At 30.4% G+C, this 16900-nt stretch overlaps 1 protein-coding gene across 1 annotated transcript; it reads right to left on the bottom strand.

Moving 5' to 3' along the window:
- Positions 1–740: 740 nt before the first annotated feature.
- LOC139858296 (uncharacterized) lies at positions 741–5293 on the bottom strand. Its single transcript, XM_071847153.1, has 9 exons — positions 5243–5293; positions 4382–4682; positions 4012–4203; positions 3133–3243; positions 2963–3046; positions 2443–2529; positions 2247–2305; positions 1280–1430; positions 741–1190 (listed from the first exon to the last, which is right to left on the bottom strand). The coding sequence occupies exons 2-9, from the start codon at positions 4640–4642 to the stop codon at positions 1122–1124; spliced, it is 1014 nt and encodes a 337-aa protein (XP_071703254.1). The 5' UTR covers positions 4643–4682; positions 5243–5293; the 3' UTR covers positions 741–1121.
- Positions 5294–16900: the final 11607 nt, after the last annotated feature.

The raw sequence follows: 16900 nt of genomic DNA, 5'->3' as shown, positions 1-16900 counted from the left end.
GCCAAGTCATGGTAAAGAAATGTCAGGATCCCGACATTCCGATTGAATGAAAAACAACGAAAAAAGATACCATTTTCATTGCTCTTTGGAGGAACTCCGAGCCCTAATCACCTGACTATATTGCAATGGTTTAAATAATTTATATGTGAGCACTGGATATTACTGCGTTTTGAAAATTGATTATGCATTTTAGATAATCATAATCAAATAATCAGCGATATCAAAACGTGTTTTAAATGAATTGTGTTTGGATTTAATTATACTGTTTGATATCGTAATAATCAGATAATCAAACTTTTTAGTGTTAGTGATAATTGAAAGTCTTCATCATCTAATAGATAAAATGACTAAAATAGACATGGAATAATAGTTAATATTAAATATTAATACTCCGTATTATATACACACATCATTATGTGTAGTGATAATCCATAAAGAAAAAAAGAATTAGCTCATCAACCGTAAGTCTGTAACTCCATAAATTTTTTGGACCTATGATTATTATATATTTATATTATATTATAAACCCCAATTTATTTTAAACTACAACTCGTAGTCTTGTTGCATGGTGTGGCAAACTAAATTTATATTGACTTTAGTCTAACGGCAGTGAGTTAAACAACAAATAGCAGTGCTCCGTAATATTTAAGGGTTAATTTCTAATATTGTTAGCGAACTCAAAATCACGTTTTCACACAGTAGGTAGCTACCTACTTCTTTAAAATTGCGTTTTGATGGTTACCAAACGCAAAAAATCACTTCAACATTTATTATCCAAACACTAATAACAAATTATTTACAACTTCAAAACGTAATTCAAATAATCACTTTGAAATCGCATTCTCAAACACCCTCTTAGATGTTTATGCTACTAATTATCTTGAGGCAAAATACCCATCAAAAAGCCTTGTATTACCCACGTTTATACCTGGTTTTCATCAAAATTGGCAATCATAAAAGATGGGTCGTACTTTTAGTTATTGTATGTACAGCTTTCCTTCATTATATATACAGCTGTGACAGACAATAACATCTTCAAAGTAAACATGTTAGAACAACCTTGCAAAACTCTTCTACCAGTTAGGTTCTTGAAAACATGTTTTCGGATGCAAGACATTGTTCTACGAAAGCTTCGCAGCATTTTCAACAGCTTTAACATAAATGTAGATTCTCCATAGCGTCACGTTGTCCTGCAAGGTAATAAGCACATAATGTGAGTAACAGTGTAATAAAGAATCAATATTTGAAGTTTGACTAAATAGAAAACATGTTGTATTGCCTCGTTTTGCAGTTCGGTGACAATTTCATTAGTAGAATAATATTCTGGCGGTTTTCCCTGTTTTACGATTTCCACAACACGATCCAGGTTCTTTGGAGGGAGCTTTCCGACCAAGCTCCGCAGTTTATGCATTTCTGTAATTGTCATTGGTCTTTGTTTTAAGACCCAGTATCATTAGTTTAAGATAGAACAAAACTTTTCACAAATATACAAAATCTCGTTCTAAATCCCTAAAATAGAACATTTTGAATCCACAAAATTGCATACAAGATCTCAACCAACGAATTATGACCAGAATAATTTAAAACCCAAGATTGTATAAGATGACTTCAATATTTGGTAATAACTTATAACCAGAATGAAAAAGAAAATGAAAATGATCAAAATGACCATACTTTTTGTAAAAATACAAAATCTCAATTAGATCCCTGAAACAGAACACTTTCAACACACAAGACTTAAGAAAATAAATCATTGTTCTAAAAGACGGCCGACGCAAAAAAGTCAGGCCGAGTACGGTCAAAGTCTGTCAACGTCCAAGTTGGTCAATATTTTATATTTTTTAAAATTAGATTTTGTCCCCTATTACTAAAAGTCAACATTGGTCAATGCCCAACTCGTCTCCGAATTGACCGGCTCGTCCCTCCAAGGTCCCGACCGACTTGCCCCGACTCACGACTTTTACAACCTTTAAATTAATGCACTGATTCATAAATTGGTCTACTATAAGATCTTGACCATTGGACACTATGGCTGTGGGCTGTGGCATTATGAGCAGCGTAACTTCTATAATAATAGTTTAAATTAAATTAAATAAACTCAAGCTAATTGAAGCATTTCAATCTTTTTGACACCAACCAGCTTATAACCAAAATTTCTATATCCCTCTATGTACATGTAAATATCGATCAGATAATGAGGAATTGAGGATATAAAGTTTCCATTAATACAGTGGTAAAAAATATACCTGCAACTGGAAATGACAATATCAAGAAGATCTTCAAGTTTATCCTTCATGTGTTGAAGCTGAAAACAACACATTTAGCTTTGAATTAGCCAACAATGCAAATGATTTTGATGATACCAAAACATTATAACCCAAACAAAAGCAGTATATGATAAAACTTAAAAGATAAGATATATTGATTCTTCATATTATGTACCGTCGCAGATAATTCAGCAGAATGTTTTTCCATCTTTTCTAAAACTATAGGCTTGTTTCCCAAAAGAAATTGCAAATCATCGTTGACCTGAAACAAGGGTTTTAAAGAAAAAGTATTAAACGACAAGGGCGCGCAGAATTTTTTTGCTATATATGAATACTTATATCTATATCTATAATTTTCAACCTATTGATAATTTCTAACAGTTAATACACATAGCAGAAAGAATGAGGCAAGGTTGCAAAAGTTGCTACTCGGGGAGTACTCGGTCGTTGACCAACTTTGACTTTAATGTTGACCAAGTTTAAGTTTGACCGAGTTTTGACCGAGTTTTCAGGATAATCCGGAGTTTTGATTGAATTTAAAAGTAACCCCGAGTTAGACCATGTCCACTATTTGTCATGCCCTTAGCTAAGTATATGACTTCAGATCAATGATGCATTTCCGGCATCGAGATTGAAAGTTATAATCATGGTTAATTTGTTGCTCCGACATCGAGATTAAAAGTTAGAATGTTTACCTCTCCGTTTCCTATATCTTCTCTTGAACTTGATTCCGGAAAAGTCTTATTTATGCCTTGTTTTGAACAATCATCGCACAAGGACTACATTCAAGAAGACCAACATTAAAAATAATCAATATCTATTTATTTAAAAACTTATTAATGAAAAAAAAGTAGACTTTGGTTACCTTGGAATCATCAGAGTTGCTTTTCTGCATAGATTTCAGACATCCCTTATTTATACACCTGGTTAATGATTTAGAACCTTCAGCCACACCCTTCTGTTCTTTTAGTGAGCCCTGATTATTTCAAAATTTGTTGCTGTCAGATTAAATTATTTCTTTATAGAAACAAGCCATGATGATCATCAGGAACGCAAATTATACTAAGACCAATCACAACAGAGCCACTGTTATTCCACAGTACCATAAGCACATTTCCATCAAAACAGCTTCAGATGTTTAACTCTTTATAAAGGATCGTTATATATTTTAAGAAAGTTCAGTACATCCAAGCCAATAACTCGCCAGATTTTACAAAAAATTCAACTTCTGATTCAGCCAATAAAATTCAAAAGGTACACTATACTTCAGGTACTAAGTACCGTGTTGCAGAACTCGGAAGTACTCTACAAACAAAATCTCCCGATTACTCGGTTCAATTACTCGGATTAGTCGGTCAAAATGGGTCAAACTCAAGATTACTCGGTCAAACTCAGTGAAAATCGGTCCAAACTCGGATTACTAGAAGCATCAGTCAAAATCGGTTAAAATCAGAATTGGTCAGCATCCGAGCATTCCCTGAGGTGCCGATATTCCCTGAAAATTCCCGAACAAGTACTCCCCGAGTAGCGATTTATGCAAAATAAAGGGACCATAATATGATTTGACTCTAATAACATCTAAGAATGTAAAAAATCATATGATTTCGTGAATGCATAAATGAATTAATATTATAATACACCAATCCAGCATTTAAATTCCTTTCATTCTCTTTGATTAGAAATCCTCATAAAGTATCATTACATGTAAAACAAAAAGTTTTCAAATTTATACAAAACGGCATACCTCCCCGCTGAGATTACAGCTGTGAGGACTGATATTCAAAGGTTCATCGTCGACTGAAACCTTAAGCCTCTTCTGTGCACGAATTTCAGTCCCATTATTACCATTTATATCCTGATATCCCACACAACTTTTTGTGGGTGTGGGTTCCATAAGAGCTCTTAACCGAATCATCGACATAACAGGATCCAACATCTGCTTTTACATTCATGTACATAACGTAATATATTAGTTAAGCAAATGAAATATACAAGCATTAAAAACATCCAATCCAATAATTAACAACATTTTTCACAAGTAACATTGCCCATCATAATAAACATGGTATGTTAACAAGTATTTATCAAGAATAATTATGAAACTATTTATGTACCTCATCAGCTTCTTGACTTAACGCAATGACACATTGGCGTAGCTTTGACGTCAATAGTGCTTTTTCGTGACTCGAAAGTTTATTCCCTATAGCATTACTAAACAAAGAACTAGAACTAGCTCTATCCTTATCTTTAAAACTACCATTTCCTGCTCCAACTAATCGAGAATTATCTACAGACGCCGGTACGAAATCGTCCCCAGCAAGAAGATCTGATATACTCCGAATGTAAAACTGAAATAAATCTGGTCCAAAATTCATGTCCCTTGAAGTTGCAGATATTATACACAATTCAAAACTCCTGTAAAATAATTTTAATTTAAAGTCACATTGTGCAATTTATTTGCTAACACAACAATTATTATGTATCAAATTATGAAAGATGTCGAACACTAGGTGCACCGGCGAAAATATGAAGGGACAACGGACCCAGTGAATTTGTAATTTTTAGTGCAGAAATTTTGGATTTTTCGACTTTGGCCCCTATGGATTTTTATTCTCAAAAATCTCCATATTTTGCCCCAAATTTTGCCCCAAAAGCCTCCATATTTTGCCCAAAAACCTCCAAATTTCGACAAAAAAATTGCTAGGCTTTGAAATATTTTTTTGCCCCCAGTATAAAAAAAAAAAAAAAAAAAAAAAAAAAAAAAAATCATGTTTCCGCCACTGTCTAGATGTGATCGTTATTTCACTGCTGCAAAAACAATACGAACGGAAATAAAAAATCAAAATATTAAACCCTAACCCTAACCCTAATTTGAATATAAACACAATCCCTAGGTGCCAAATGATAAAATTGGACAAATTACAAATAAGAAGAAAAATAAGAACAACAATGAGAGATTAGAACAAGAAGCTAACCAGAGAAGTGTGTCGGTTCATCTTCATCAAAATTGCATTGATTTATGACGTTTTTTGATTAATTAAATGGAATGATCGAATTCGTGCAAGAAATTTGGAGTATTGTTTATCGTAATTCGAATCTAGTCACGTCTCTGGTTGATTTGATGATGAATTAAAGATTAATGAGCTCCCGTTTGAAAATTTTCAGTATAATCAATCATTAACGAATTCGGGTGTATTTGGACACGTAAATATATTTATTACCCAAAATGAATTAACGTAATAACTCTATCATACAGAGTGTTTGGCATTTTCTTATATAGTACTCCATCAGTTTTTCAGTTTAATAGTTAACGGATAAAAAAACACACCGTCTAAAAAAATGTTATAAAAATATTTAACTTTCTATTACTTTTCATTTTTACCCTTATCTTTTTTTTTTTTTGCTCCTTTAATTCTATCCACAGAACTTAAGCTGCTTATTCTTTTTTATTTATGGAAGTGGACTATCAATTTGGGACAAATGAAATATTGGACTATTAATATGGGACGGAGGGAGTAAAAGACACCTCAAACAACACATTATCTTATATAGTAAAAGACACCCCAAATTTTGTCGTTTGTGATGTCTCTTAGTGATAAGTCAATAAGAAACGACAAGCCTTTTTGCGTGTAATTCTTTTATTATAAAACTACTCTGTCATTTTGCTCTTCCTCCTGCTCAACAACAAGGGCGAACTAGGGTTTAATGTAATTGAGACATCGGTCCCTTTCTCTTCATGTATAGCGATTTAGACAAAAAAAAAAAAAAAATTAATTTCATTCTTTCTTCTGCTAAACAATTAAGCAAATTAGGGTATGATGCGATTGCTTCACCGATTCTTGCCTCATCTTGACAAAATTATTAGGTTTTAATTTGTTTCGTCAATTTCAGCCACTTGCCGTCGTGTTCTTCATCTTAGATAGTTAATATTCGGAATTGTCAATAGGACATGATAATCGGAAATTGTTAAAGTTTAGATTCTTCATTCGCCTCTTTAGATGATCGACCGTTGTTGCTTCTTTTGACTTTGTTTACGGAAGTATTTTGATCAGCTTAAGCTGATTATGTTTGTTTGCTTGCCTATACCTATAGGTGTCGATTCGAACTTCAGAGCCTCGAGAATTTGAAAAAACAGAGCGCAAGCTGTCTTCTCGACTACTTTGTGGTCTTATATGAACTTTGATTATCATCCATCTCTTTTTGAGGTATTATGTTACTGGAATAAATAAATAAGTGCTTATGATAAAGTCAATATTGTGTGATATGTTTTGTCCATTTACTAAGGCGATATGTCTACCGATTTATAAAATCGGGAGTTCATAATGTCATTTATAGTTAATGCATATTAAGGAAAATGTAGCCAGTAAATTTTACGGTTACAAATTGAGATTGGTGTAGTCAAATAGTTTTAACCAAAGTTATAAACCTGTTTCCACAATTTCGCATAGTATATATACAAGATATGGTGCTAAAATTCGAGGATTATGGCAATCATTTTATGTTTGTTTTTTGTTGTAAGCTATGGTTGTGTAAACATGTATTGTTATGTGATGTATTTATATTCAACTATGTAATGAATGTATATCTTTTTTATTTTGACAAATCAATAACATGGGCCTGAAATGAATCTTAAAAATTTATTTTTTTTCTAAAACTCTAGATAAAATCAAATACTTTTTAGAGGTGTTACTTATTTTTTGAAGTTATAAGAAAGATTGAACTACATAGCCTAAACATATTTGAAGTTTAATGCTTGCATTATTTCAATGGTAGATGTGCGTTACACTTTTAAGTGAAAAGGCTAAGGCACATCTCAACCCATAACAATAAGTCTTTTCATGATGACACATGCATATAACTAGAGGTGATGGTAGACATCTTGACACAAATATACAAGTTCACTAATCCATACTTACTCTAGCAAAAGACCAAAATCAAACAAAGCTTAGAATGAAAGATCAAACTTCACGGTTCGGTCCACGGTCGACTGTAGGTCAGACCGTGGAACCCCGCACCCTGGTTTGTGAAACCAGGAGTGCACGGTCGACTCCACAGTTAACCGTGGGTCGACCGTAAAAGGTTCTGTCCGAATTTTTTACAAATTTAGTTTGACCACTTCGGGGCTTCTATAAATTATGGAACTTGTTTAGACATGCTTAGAATAGTTGCCTAATTAATATCCAAAAGATTTTTGGTCACTAGAATGCTAATCTTGGTTAATCACACCTAATGACACCTTAATAACAATTTAGCCTTGATTAGGGATAACACATAAGTGTTCCTTCCAAAATGTATTTAGACATACTTAGGATGGTCACCAAGTCCCAACCAAGAGTTGCTCCTTCCTTGTGCATGTGTTGGACATTAATGTATACTTATACATTAATCTTGCAAATGCCACTTTGCAAGTAAAACTTACATAGCTTTGGTTCAATGTTATGTCATCACTATATGTTTAATCCCAGATTAATTAGTGATCTCTTGCTAGTCATTACATGAATATTACGTGACTACTTGCTATTAATACATGAGTACTAGTTGACTATGTGATAAATGCTAACTTGCTAAGTAGTTACTTAATATATATATATATATATATATATATATATATATATATATATATATATGTGTGTGTGTGTGTGTGTGTGTGTGTGTGTGTGTGAACTTTGTCTTGCTATGTGTTATAAGTTAACCATAAACTTGTATTTGGACTACTTCAATATATGCTACTTGGATAACAACTAAAGTGTCATAATCTAGTGATCTTAAAAGGATGAAAATCACCAAGGGTGAAAAATCATTAACACACATAGGATTTGCTTAAGTCTAGAAACAAGTTTAAGAATGATTTAGACTTGATTAACTTGATGTCTTATAGCATGCTTAATTGACATTACTTGTTTAAATTGTTATAACATCATAAACACACTTAATTAATTCACAAACATGCTTAAAGATGAATATGAATGTGTTTTGTGATTAAAGTGGGTTATTTTCATCAATGACATGTTGACCAACCAATAGGACATTAGCAAATGTGTTGATTACAAACAAAAGATTATTACAAAACTAAGATTGCCTCAAATGATTATCATGACTTGTATCCAAGAATGTTAAACTTTCCACTTTGAGCATGACAATTCACTATCAAGGCAATACATCCATGGTAAATGAACACTTAATGCATATAGTACTTGTATAGGATGTTGGCTATCTTTTGCAGGTATTAAATGAAGTAAAGAGTCCAAAGATTTGAGTTCAAAATTGATTCAAACGGCTATACAACGGATAAGTGTTTTGGACTGTACCGCGTGCGGTTGACCCACGGTTGACCGTAGGATGAGCCACAGCAACGACTATATTTTTTATCTCTCCATATAAGTAGCAAGACTTGGAAAACTTTGAAGACTTAACCCTCTTGCATGCTTCAACTCGAAAGCATCAGAGAATCACAAGACCACAATTCATATACATGTGTTTGTGATTAGCAAGAGAAGTTCTATAATCTCATAGATTGTAGAAGAGGGTTGTAAACTTACTATCAAATTACTATCTTTGTGAGTTTACTTTGTTGTATTAATCCTTTGAGTTATCTTGGGATTGTCATCACTAGAAAGGGTGAGTCTTGTACTATGTATTTAGAAGCATAAGTTAGCTTAGTTATCTTCTTCCTTAAAGGGAACTAGGAAGTTGATTAATTCCATTGGGGATTAATACTTGTCCAAGGTGAAGACAAGTTGATCTAAGATAGAGGTAATCTTTCGACGGGATAGAAGAATTAGGTTTGTTGTTTGCAAAGAAGTACAAGGCTTGTAAATTGGATCTTCACCGGATTTGGAGAAAGAGGCTTAGTGAAGCAAAACTTCCGATTAGTGAATCGGGGAGTGGATTAAGGTGGAATAGTTAACATCCACCCGAACCACTATAAATCCTTGTCTTTATGTTCTTTATTTTACATTTCGCATTACTACAAAATAAACACTACAAACATTAGGTTTGAGTTGATTAAGTTGATCAAGGATTGTTCAAATCTTGTTGATCATCCAAAAAGTTTCAAAATTCGTATTAAGTAACTATTTACCCCCCTCTAGTTACTTATAATTGGTACTAGAGCGGTTGCTCGATCCTTTACTCTAGAAACATTTTTGATTGAGTCAAAAACCTTTTTGTGCAAAAACCTGAGTCAAACGTTCTTGGGATCAACTCAAACAATGGTATACCTTGAAGGATTGGCTAGAGAAGCACCAATCTTTGATAGAGAGGATGTCTATTTGTGGAAAATAAGATTCAAAATCTATGTAAAATCAAAGGATCATGTGGAGGATCATCAAGGGAGGAAACCTCGTTCCTCGAGAATCTTCAAGTGAGATAAACTCAACATTCCAAAATGATGAAGTAGTGAACAAAGTGCTAAAGCAATTTGATGCTATATCACTACTTCATAGAGTTCTTCCAAGTGAAGAAATGATTTAAATGCTTTGGGATACACTATGTTATTAAGTTGAAGAAGCCACAAGTTGCTTGAAGAAGAATGTGTTCAAGGAAGAGTTAACAAGACTTGAATGTCTTGGTGGGTTTTGGTTAGATGATTAAGATGGAGATGAAGATAAAGACTTTTGTCTCATAGCTTCAAGATACTCTCCTAGTCAAGATGCTCATAGTAAAGATGAGGTGGAATCTTGCTTCCAAGAAGAAGAAGGCGAAAACTCAAGCATTCAAAGCCATGAAGTACATGTATTCTATCCTTCTTATTATGAAGAATTGCTAGATGAGTACAAAGCGGTATAATTTGTGTATACTAGAAGTTGCGACAAAGTAAAATTGTCAGAAAAGGAATTACAAAAGGTTAATCAACTCAACAAAGTTTTAATTGATGAAAATAATTATTTGAAAGGTCTTTAAATGAAATTGTTTTAAAGATAAAATTGTTTTGAAATCTCATCACAACTCTAGTAGACACAAACAATGTACTCTAAGTCCAAGGTCAATCATTAAGAAAGTTAAAAACTTAGGAAGGATAAATAAATCTGGCAATCCAATGGGAGAGATAAGTCAAGAGTTGGGTAACCTTAGGATCAATGAGAATTAATGATCAAACAATAAGGAAAAATGATTGTGCATTTAAAACTTAATGTGTCACTATTTTAAATTGCACATCCTCAAAGTGATTATAAAGGATACCCAATATGATTATGCTTAGCTTAGAAATGAATGCTTACTTGAAAAGATTGCATGCTAGATGTAGGTCAATGTGCCTTATGTGTATAATATAGTATATGTGTGTGTGTGTGTGTGTGTGTGTGTGTATATATATATATATATATATATATATATATATATATATATATATATATATATAGTCAAAAGTTCAAATGAGAACCACAAAAAAGGCGAGAACTGCGAGAAATTTTAATTTACGAACATTTTCACATTTGAGTAGATTGAATTATCCATAAATGTTCATATATAGTTTCCTGTTCATATGTGCATATTTGTTTGTGTAACACGTGAACACTTTATATAATTTACAATATAACATATAATTTGTGGTAATGAACATATGTTTGTTAGTGATATGAGGATTAATTAACATTTGCTTGTAATTTGTTGCAATTAAATGCATAAAAACTAGGAAATCAAAAAGTTCTCGCAGTTCTCGCCCTTTTTCTGGCTCTCTTTTGAACATGCCCTTATATATATGTATATGTATTGATGTGCGTGATCGTGTCCTTTTATTTTGAACGGATTTGGATTGAATTTATTACACGAATTGGTTGTGATTATATGGCGTTTTTATGATTTCATATTGATTTCACACATATAGGCAACTAGTCCCATCCGTATAGTAATATTTAATTGGTAAATCCGGTTCGTTTCACAAGGAGATGGAGTTTTCAAGATTTTTAACCGCTAATAGTTAAACTATTAAAAGGGGGGTTTTAGATTAGGCTTTTAATTTTAACTAAACAGAATTTAAATTTAACTAAAACGAAATAACTAAATTAAAGAAACTAAATAAAACTACAATTTATACTAATTTGTAAAAAATAGAGAAATAAGATTTTTCATGTCAATATAGTAAAATAGTAAAAAGTAATTAAAATTTGCTATATGATAAAAAGTAATACAGTAAAAAGTAAATAAAATTTATCTACGTAGTAAAAAGTGAAATTGATGAGATTTAAAATAAAGTAAAGTAGTGACTACTAAAATATATCCCCTCTGGATTAATGGATCATTTTTAAGTCCGATTACGATGTTTTTATATATAACTTTATATTTTATCTTTCGATTTTTTTATAAAGTTTTAACTAACTAAAATTAGATCTAACTTTCGTTAGATCTCGTTTTAGCAAATTAAATTATACCCCGACTATTCAAATTGAGATTTAATCCGGTTTTAACTTTCGCTAATACCAAAATTATAACGGTTTCCCTATTTATAATTACTCGATTATATAAACTATTATATTACCCAAACCACCGAATCACACTTCTAAATTGTTGTTAATAATTTGTCCATATGTCCGTCTAGATCACTAAGGTGTTGAAGCACAATTTATATAAATTTTATTAACTTTCGTTTATCAATTTAATAAATCATGTGATAGGGGTGAAAATACTAAATTATATAACGATGGGTCGGTGATTAAACTCAATGTTAAAAATAGTCAAAGTTACATCATAATATTGTAAGTGATTCAGTCCATTTGTCCAGAGGTTCTATATTTTAGTAACCACTATGGGTATTTAGTTGGACATTATCACGATAACATAAAAATATAAATTAAATAAAGTGGACATGGGTACAATAATAATAATAAATGATAACAATAATAATAATAGTAACAATAAATAATAAAGACGATAATAATAAATGACAAAAATAATAATAAAAATATTAACAATAATAATAATAACAACAATAATAATAACGATGGTAATAATAAATAATAACGATAATAATTACAACGATAATAACAATACTTAATAATATTAACAAAGTTGGGACGTGGAGACTTACAATGATTTGGAATGGTAGAAAAGCAGTACTACAATACCCGTAAACTTGAATTACACCATAAACTACTACTTATAACTTAGAACTTGGATAAAATATTAAAACTAAAATATTGAAATATGAAAAAGGAATTGAGAATGAAACTGATCCGTGAAATTGTTGTGTCAAGAGTGAATGAATTTGCTGAGTGCCTTATGCCTTTTTATAGCCTCTTGATTTAACTATTACACTTGTGATTTGTTTGGTAGACACAAGTTGATTTAATCAACTTTTCAATTCGTACGATAGCTGGCTTCTTTACATGATTTAATATTTAATAATAATAATAATATTATTATTATTATTATTATTATTATTATTATTATTATTATTATTATTATTATATTATATTATATTATATTATATTATATTATATTATTATATTTATTCTCATGCATCAACTTTACACGAATTATTATTATATATTTTATATTATATATTATATATTATATATTTTATATTATATATTATTATTATTATTATTATTATTATTATTATTATTATTATTATTATTATATTATATTTATATTACGAATTATATATATATTATATTATATTCTTGTGTATAGTTGACTTGTAATTTTAGCTCCGTTGACTTGTACGTTGATGCTCGGTTTATGTCTCAATTCCGATTTTTCGAACGCCTTTTCGTATGCTTTAATATCTTGTACTTTGCGTTCTGCGACTTGTACTCTTGTCAATATTTAGACGTTATTCATCGATAAATTATACCACTTGGAGTGTAACTTGTACGTTTAAGCATTTTGGACTTTTACGACTTCAAATCTTCATTTTCGTCTTTAAATCTTCATTTTTGAGCGATTTTTGTCTTTTCGTCTTCGCACTTATTTATTTAAACGATTACAATTAAAAATAAGGAAATTACAATTAAAAACATTACATATTGGACTGATATTGTGTCTAAATATATGATCATTTTAAGAAATATCAAATATCCCTACACTTGAACGTTGCTTTTCCTCAAGCAATATAGAACTTGAAATAATATCATAATTCACTCGAATCACTTCTTTATTCTCACACTTTATGCATCAGTGATTTTAATACAGCGGTATGAACAATGATAGTAACGATGTGGTTTACAGTCCCACGTGACTATGAAAATTTAGATCCATTAAGGAATTTGGATCTTTATGAAAATATTTGATCTTTTGAAAATTCAAGCTAGATTTTACCCTAGACAAGTTTTTCGGAATAACCCTTCACCGGTGTTTGCAAAATGTTTTTGTGGATTGTGTGGGTTTCAGATTTTAAAATTTTAGCTCAAAACTTGCGATTTTGTGTCACCTACTTGCTAACCTTGTATTAGGAAAGCAACACATCCAGTTTACTTGCCCCGTATATTACCTTTCAGTAAACTACCGTCCGGTTGTAAAGGAAAGCGTTGAACAAGCAACTGTTAAGGCGATGTCTAATGACATGCAGATAATTATGGTCCAAAATCGTGTCGGATGCAATTACTATCCTTTGTAGGAGAAATAGTAAAGATCACCCTATAATTTTTCGGTCTGGCACAAGGTCCTGTCTTCAACCATGCTATGCAACCACCGTTCTTACGGTTGACACTCGATTCGGTTCAGGTGACCTAATGAATTCTGATGAATTCTCAGGATTTTACGTTCAATGGTAATGAACGCATTGAAAATAGGTTTTCAGAAAACAAATCGGTTTTAATTTAATCAAAATATTTTCTCGTTCAAGATCGAATTTAGATATCATTGAATTCCATGAGTTTGTAATTCTCAATCTTTAAAGTCAATCTCAAGGATTGAGTAATATCAGGCTTAAATGCAGATTTTTAATCTTTAAGGAGATTATCCTTTCTGGGCGTCTGATTCATTAGTCTTATCAAGCTAATTTGCACGGCGCCCTCCCCATTTTACGAGACAGATCCTCTCATGGATAGGATAAGTCTGACCACTTTGCGACCCTGTTTGATGCTGAGGTCCGTGGATTTCCAGCTGATTTTCGAGAAAACTTTTCAAGGTTTTTCGTAGACTCTACAACTGGTCTGGACGACAACATCCTGACCTAAATCAAGAAGCGCGTTTATTTTTCTGAAGACTTTACTTCATTTTAATGATGAAATTGATTCATCGTGTAAATCCATCTTTTCTTTCATTTTTTAATATTTAATGGGTAAAACAAATTTATACAGCCCAAAGCAAAAGTACATGCAATAAACTTCGCACAAACATGTGATAACAGTTCATATATATTGACAAATCTCCCCACACTTGCCTTTTTTCTTGAATCTTTTTATTCCTGATAAATTCATAAATTTGGTAGTTTCTCAATTTATGTTCTCCTTGAGGTAACAATAATTTCGGTTTTAACTAGGGATGGCAATGGATCGGATATGGATCGGTGAGGCCGTATTCATATCCATATCCATTTTTTTTTTTTTTTACTTTTCATCCATCCATATCCATATCCGTCGGGTGAAGCGGGTTAATGGATAATTATCCATATCCGTTTAAATTTATTTTATTTTTAACAATTATAAGCGGTGGTTCACTATATACAATCAAAAGTAATATTTTTAATAGTTTATGCGACCGAAAGTCACATTTTACTAATCTATATAACAAATATTCAATAGATAAACTATGAAATGTGTAAAGATATCGACATGTAAGTTGCTTACTTTTAGTTACATGGAATCACATTTGAACCACCAAAGTACGATAAATACATTTGATTATTTAAACAAAACAAAATATAAGAAGAAAGTTATATTTTTAGAGAAAATATAAAGAAAGATGAATATGAATATAATTAATGAAATATCACTACATAAATGATACTAATTTGAGTGATAAATTTATATATTTAGTTATTTCGGGTAAAAGCGGGTTCATCCATGGATGATATTTTTTCATCCACATCCATATCCATATCCATTTAGATCGTCCATATCCACGAATAATCGGGTGGATCAGATGGATATCCACTGGATCGGGTACCCATTGCCATCCCTAGTTTTAACACCTAGTTTTATCGTTCATAAACATATTAAACAAGATTTGAATTCATTTAGTTAAAATTTTTAAAATTTTCACAAAATTTAGAAAATAAGCCAAGTGTATAAACCCGAGAGAATTTATAACCCCTCCCCACACTTGAGATCATACAATGCCCTCATTTGCAATGAAATCAGACATGATAAAATTCACGAGGGCAATTAGAATAGAAAGGGAGTTAAAACCTCTTTAGCTAAAAAGTCGTAACTTGCGGGCTTTGTTTAATCTGTTGATGTTGATTTGTCCGCATCCCAAAATTTCCGTCAACTTTTTACATGTTTCGTCAAAAATTAGTTGCTTTTGCTCATCTTAATACCAGTCTTTGAAAATGCATCTTTTACCCTTATTTATTGTGATGACCCGGGAATTTCCGACCAAATTTAAACATAATCTTATATGATTCGACTCGATAAGCAAAGTCTATTAAACCGAGTCTCATTATGTTTGAACTATTTCATGATAACATTTGACCTTTAACTATTTCCGACGATTCACGAACCTTTAATTGTAACTAAGAATGTAAATATAAATAATTATATATAAAACTAATTATATTAGTATTAATGAACTATTAAGTAATTTTGTTATTATAAAAGATAACATTTAATAACTAAAGATTTTCATTTTGAATATATATAGTATATTGTATATAAATGATTCAAACATATTTTACCAACGTTATCAAAATATTAAATGTACAATGTTATACTTTGTAGTTAATTGTTTAATATACATAATTAATCATCTACTCAACATTTAAAACATGATTTTATATATATGGTAGTATACATATATACATAAATATAACTATATATATATATATATATATATATATATATATATATATATATATATATATATATGATTTTATACATAATTATTATATTATGTATATGTAGAAATTTATAATATATCTATGATGAAATAATGTACTATTTTAATAAATATATATAATACTTACATATATAAAACATTTATATTTTTCATAATTACATACATAAGTATAATATAATTAGTATGTAAATAAATATTATAATATATTTATATTAAAATGCATAAATATATAATATTCAGTATATGTTACAATACATATTACATAATTATTAAATATTACATAATAATAGATGATATTAATAAATTAAATTTAAATACAAATATAGTTGTTGTAGTAATGTTATTTGTATCGTCAAATATCAATATTTGTATTCATAATATCACTTTATATCATATAAAGATGAAATTGGATGTATAAATTAGATTATTATTACTAATATTATTATTATCGATAAAATATTAATATTATCATAATTAGTATGGTATTATTATTATTATTATTATTATCATTTTTACAATTATTATTATCATTAATATTATATTTATCATTATTATTAATTTTATTAATATTATTAGATATTAATAGTATTGTTATTATATATTATTATTATTAATTAAAAAAAAGCAGTAGGGATCTATATTATACGCTTGACCTCTGTATCCTTTATCTCTATTATTATTATTTTTTTTGTTTC

Source organism: Rutidosis leptorrhynchoides, chromosome 7, assembly GCF_046630445.1.
Source record: "Rutidosis leptorrhynchoides isolate AG116_Rl617_1_P2 chromosome 7, CSIRO_AGI_Rlap_v1, whole genome shotgun sequence".
In the NCBI taxonomy this organism is placed as follows: Eukaryota; Viridiplantae; Streptophyta; class Magnoliopsida; order Asterales; family Asteraceae; genus Rutidosis; species Rutidosis leptorrhynchoides.
This window is presented reverse-complemented; position numbering and strand designations above follow the sequence as displayed.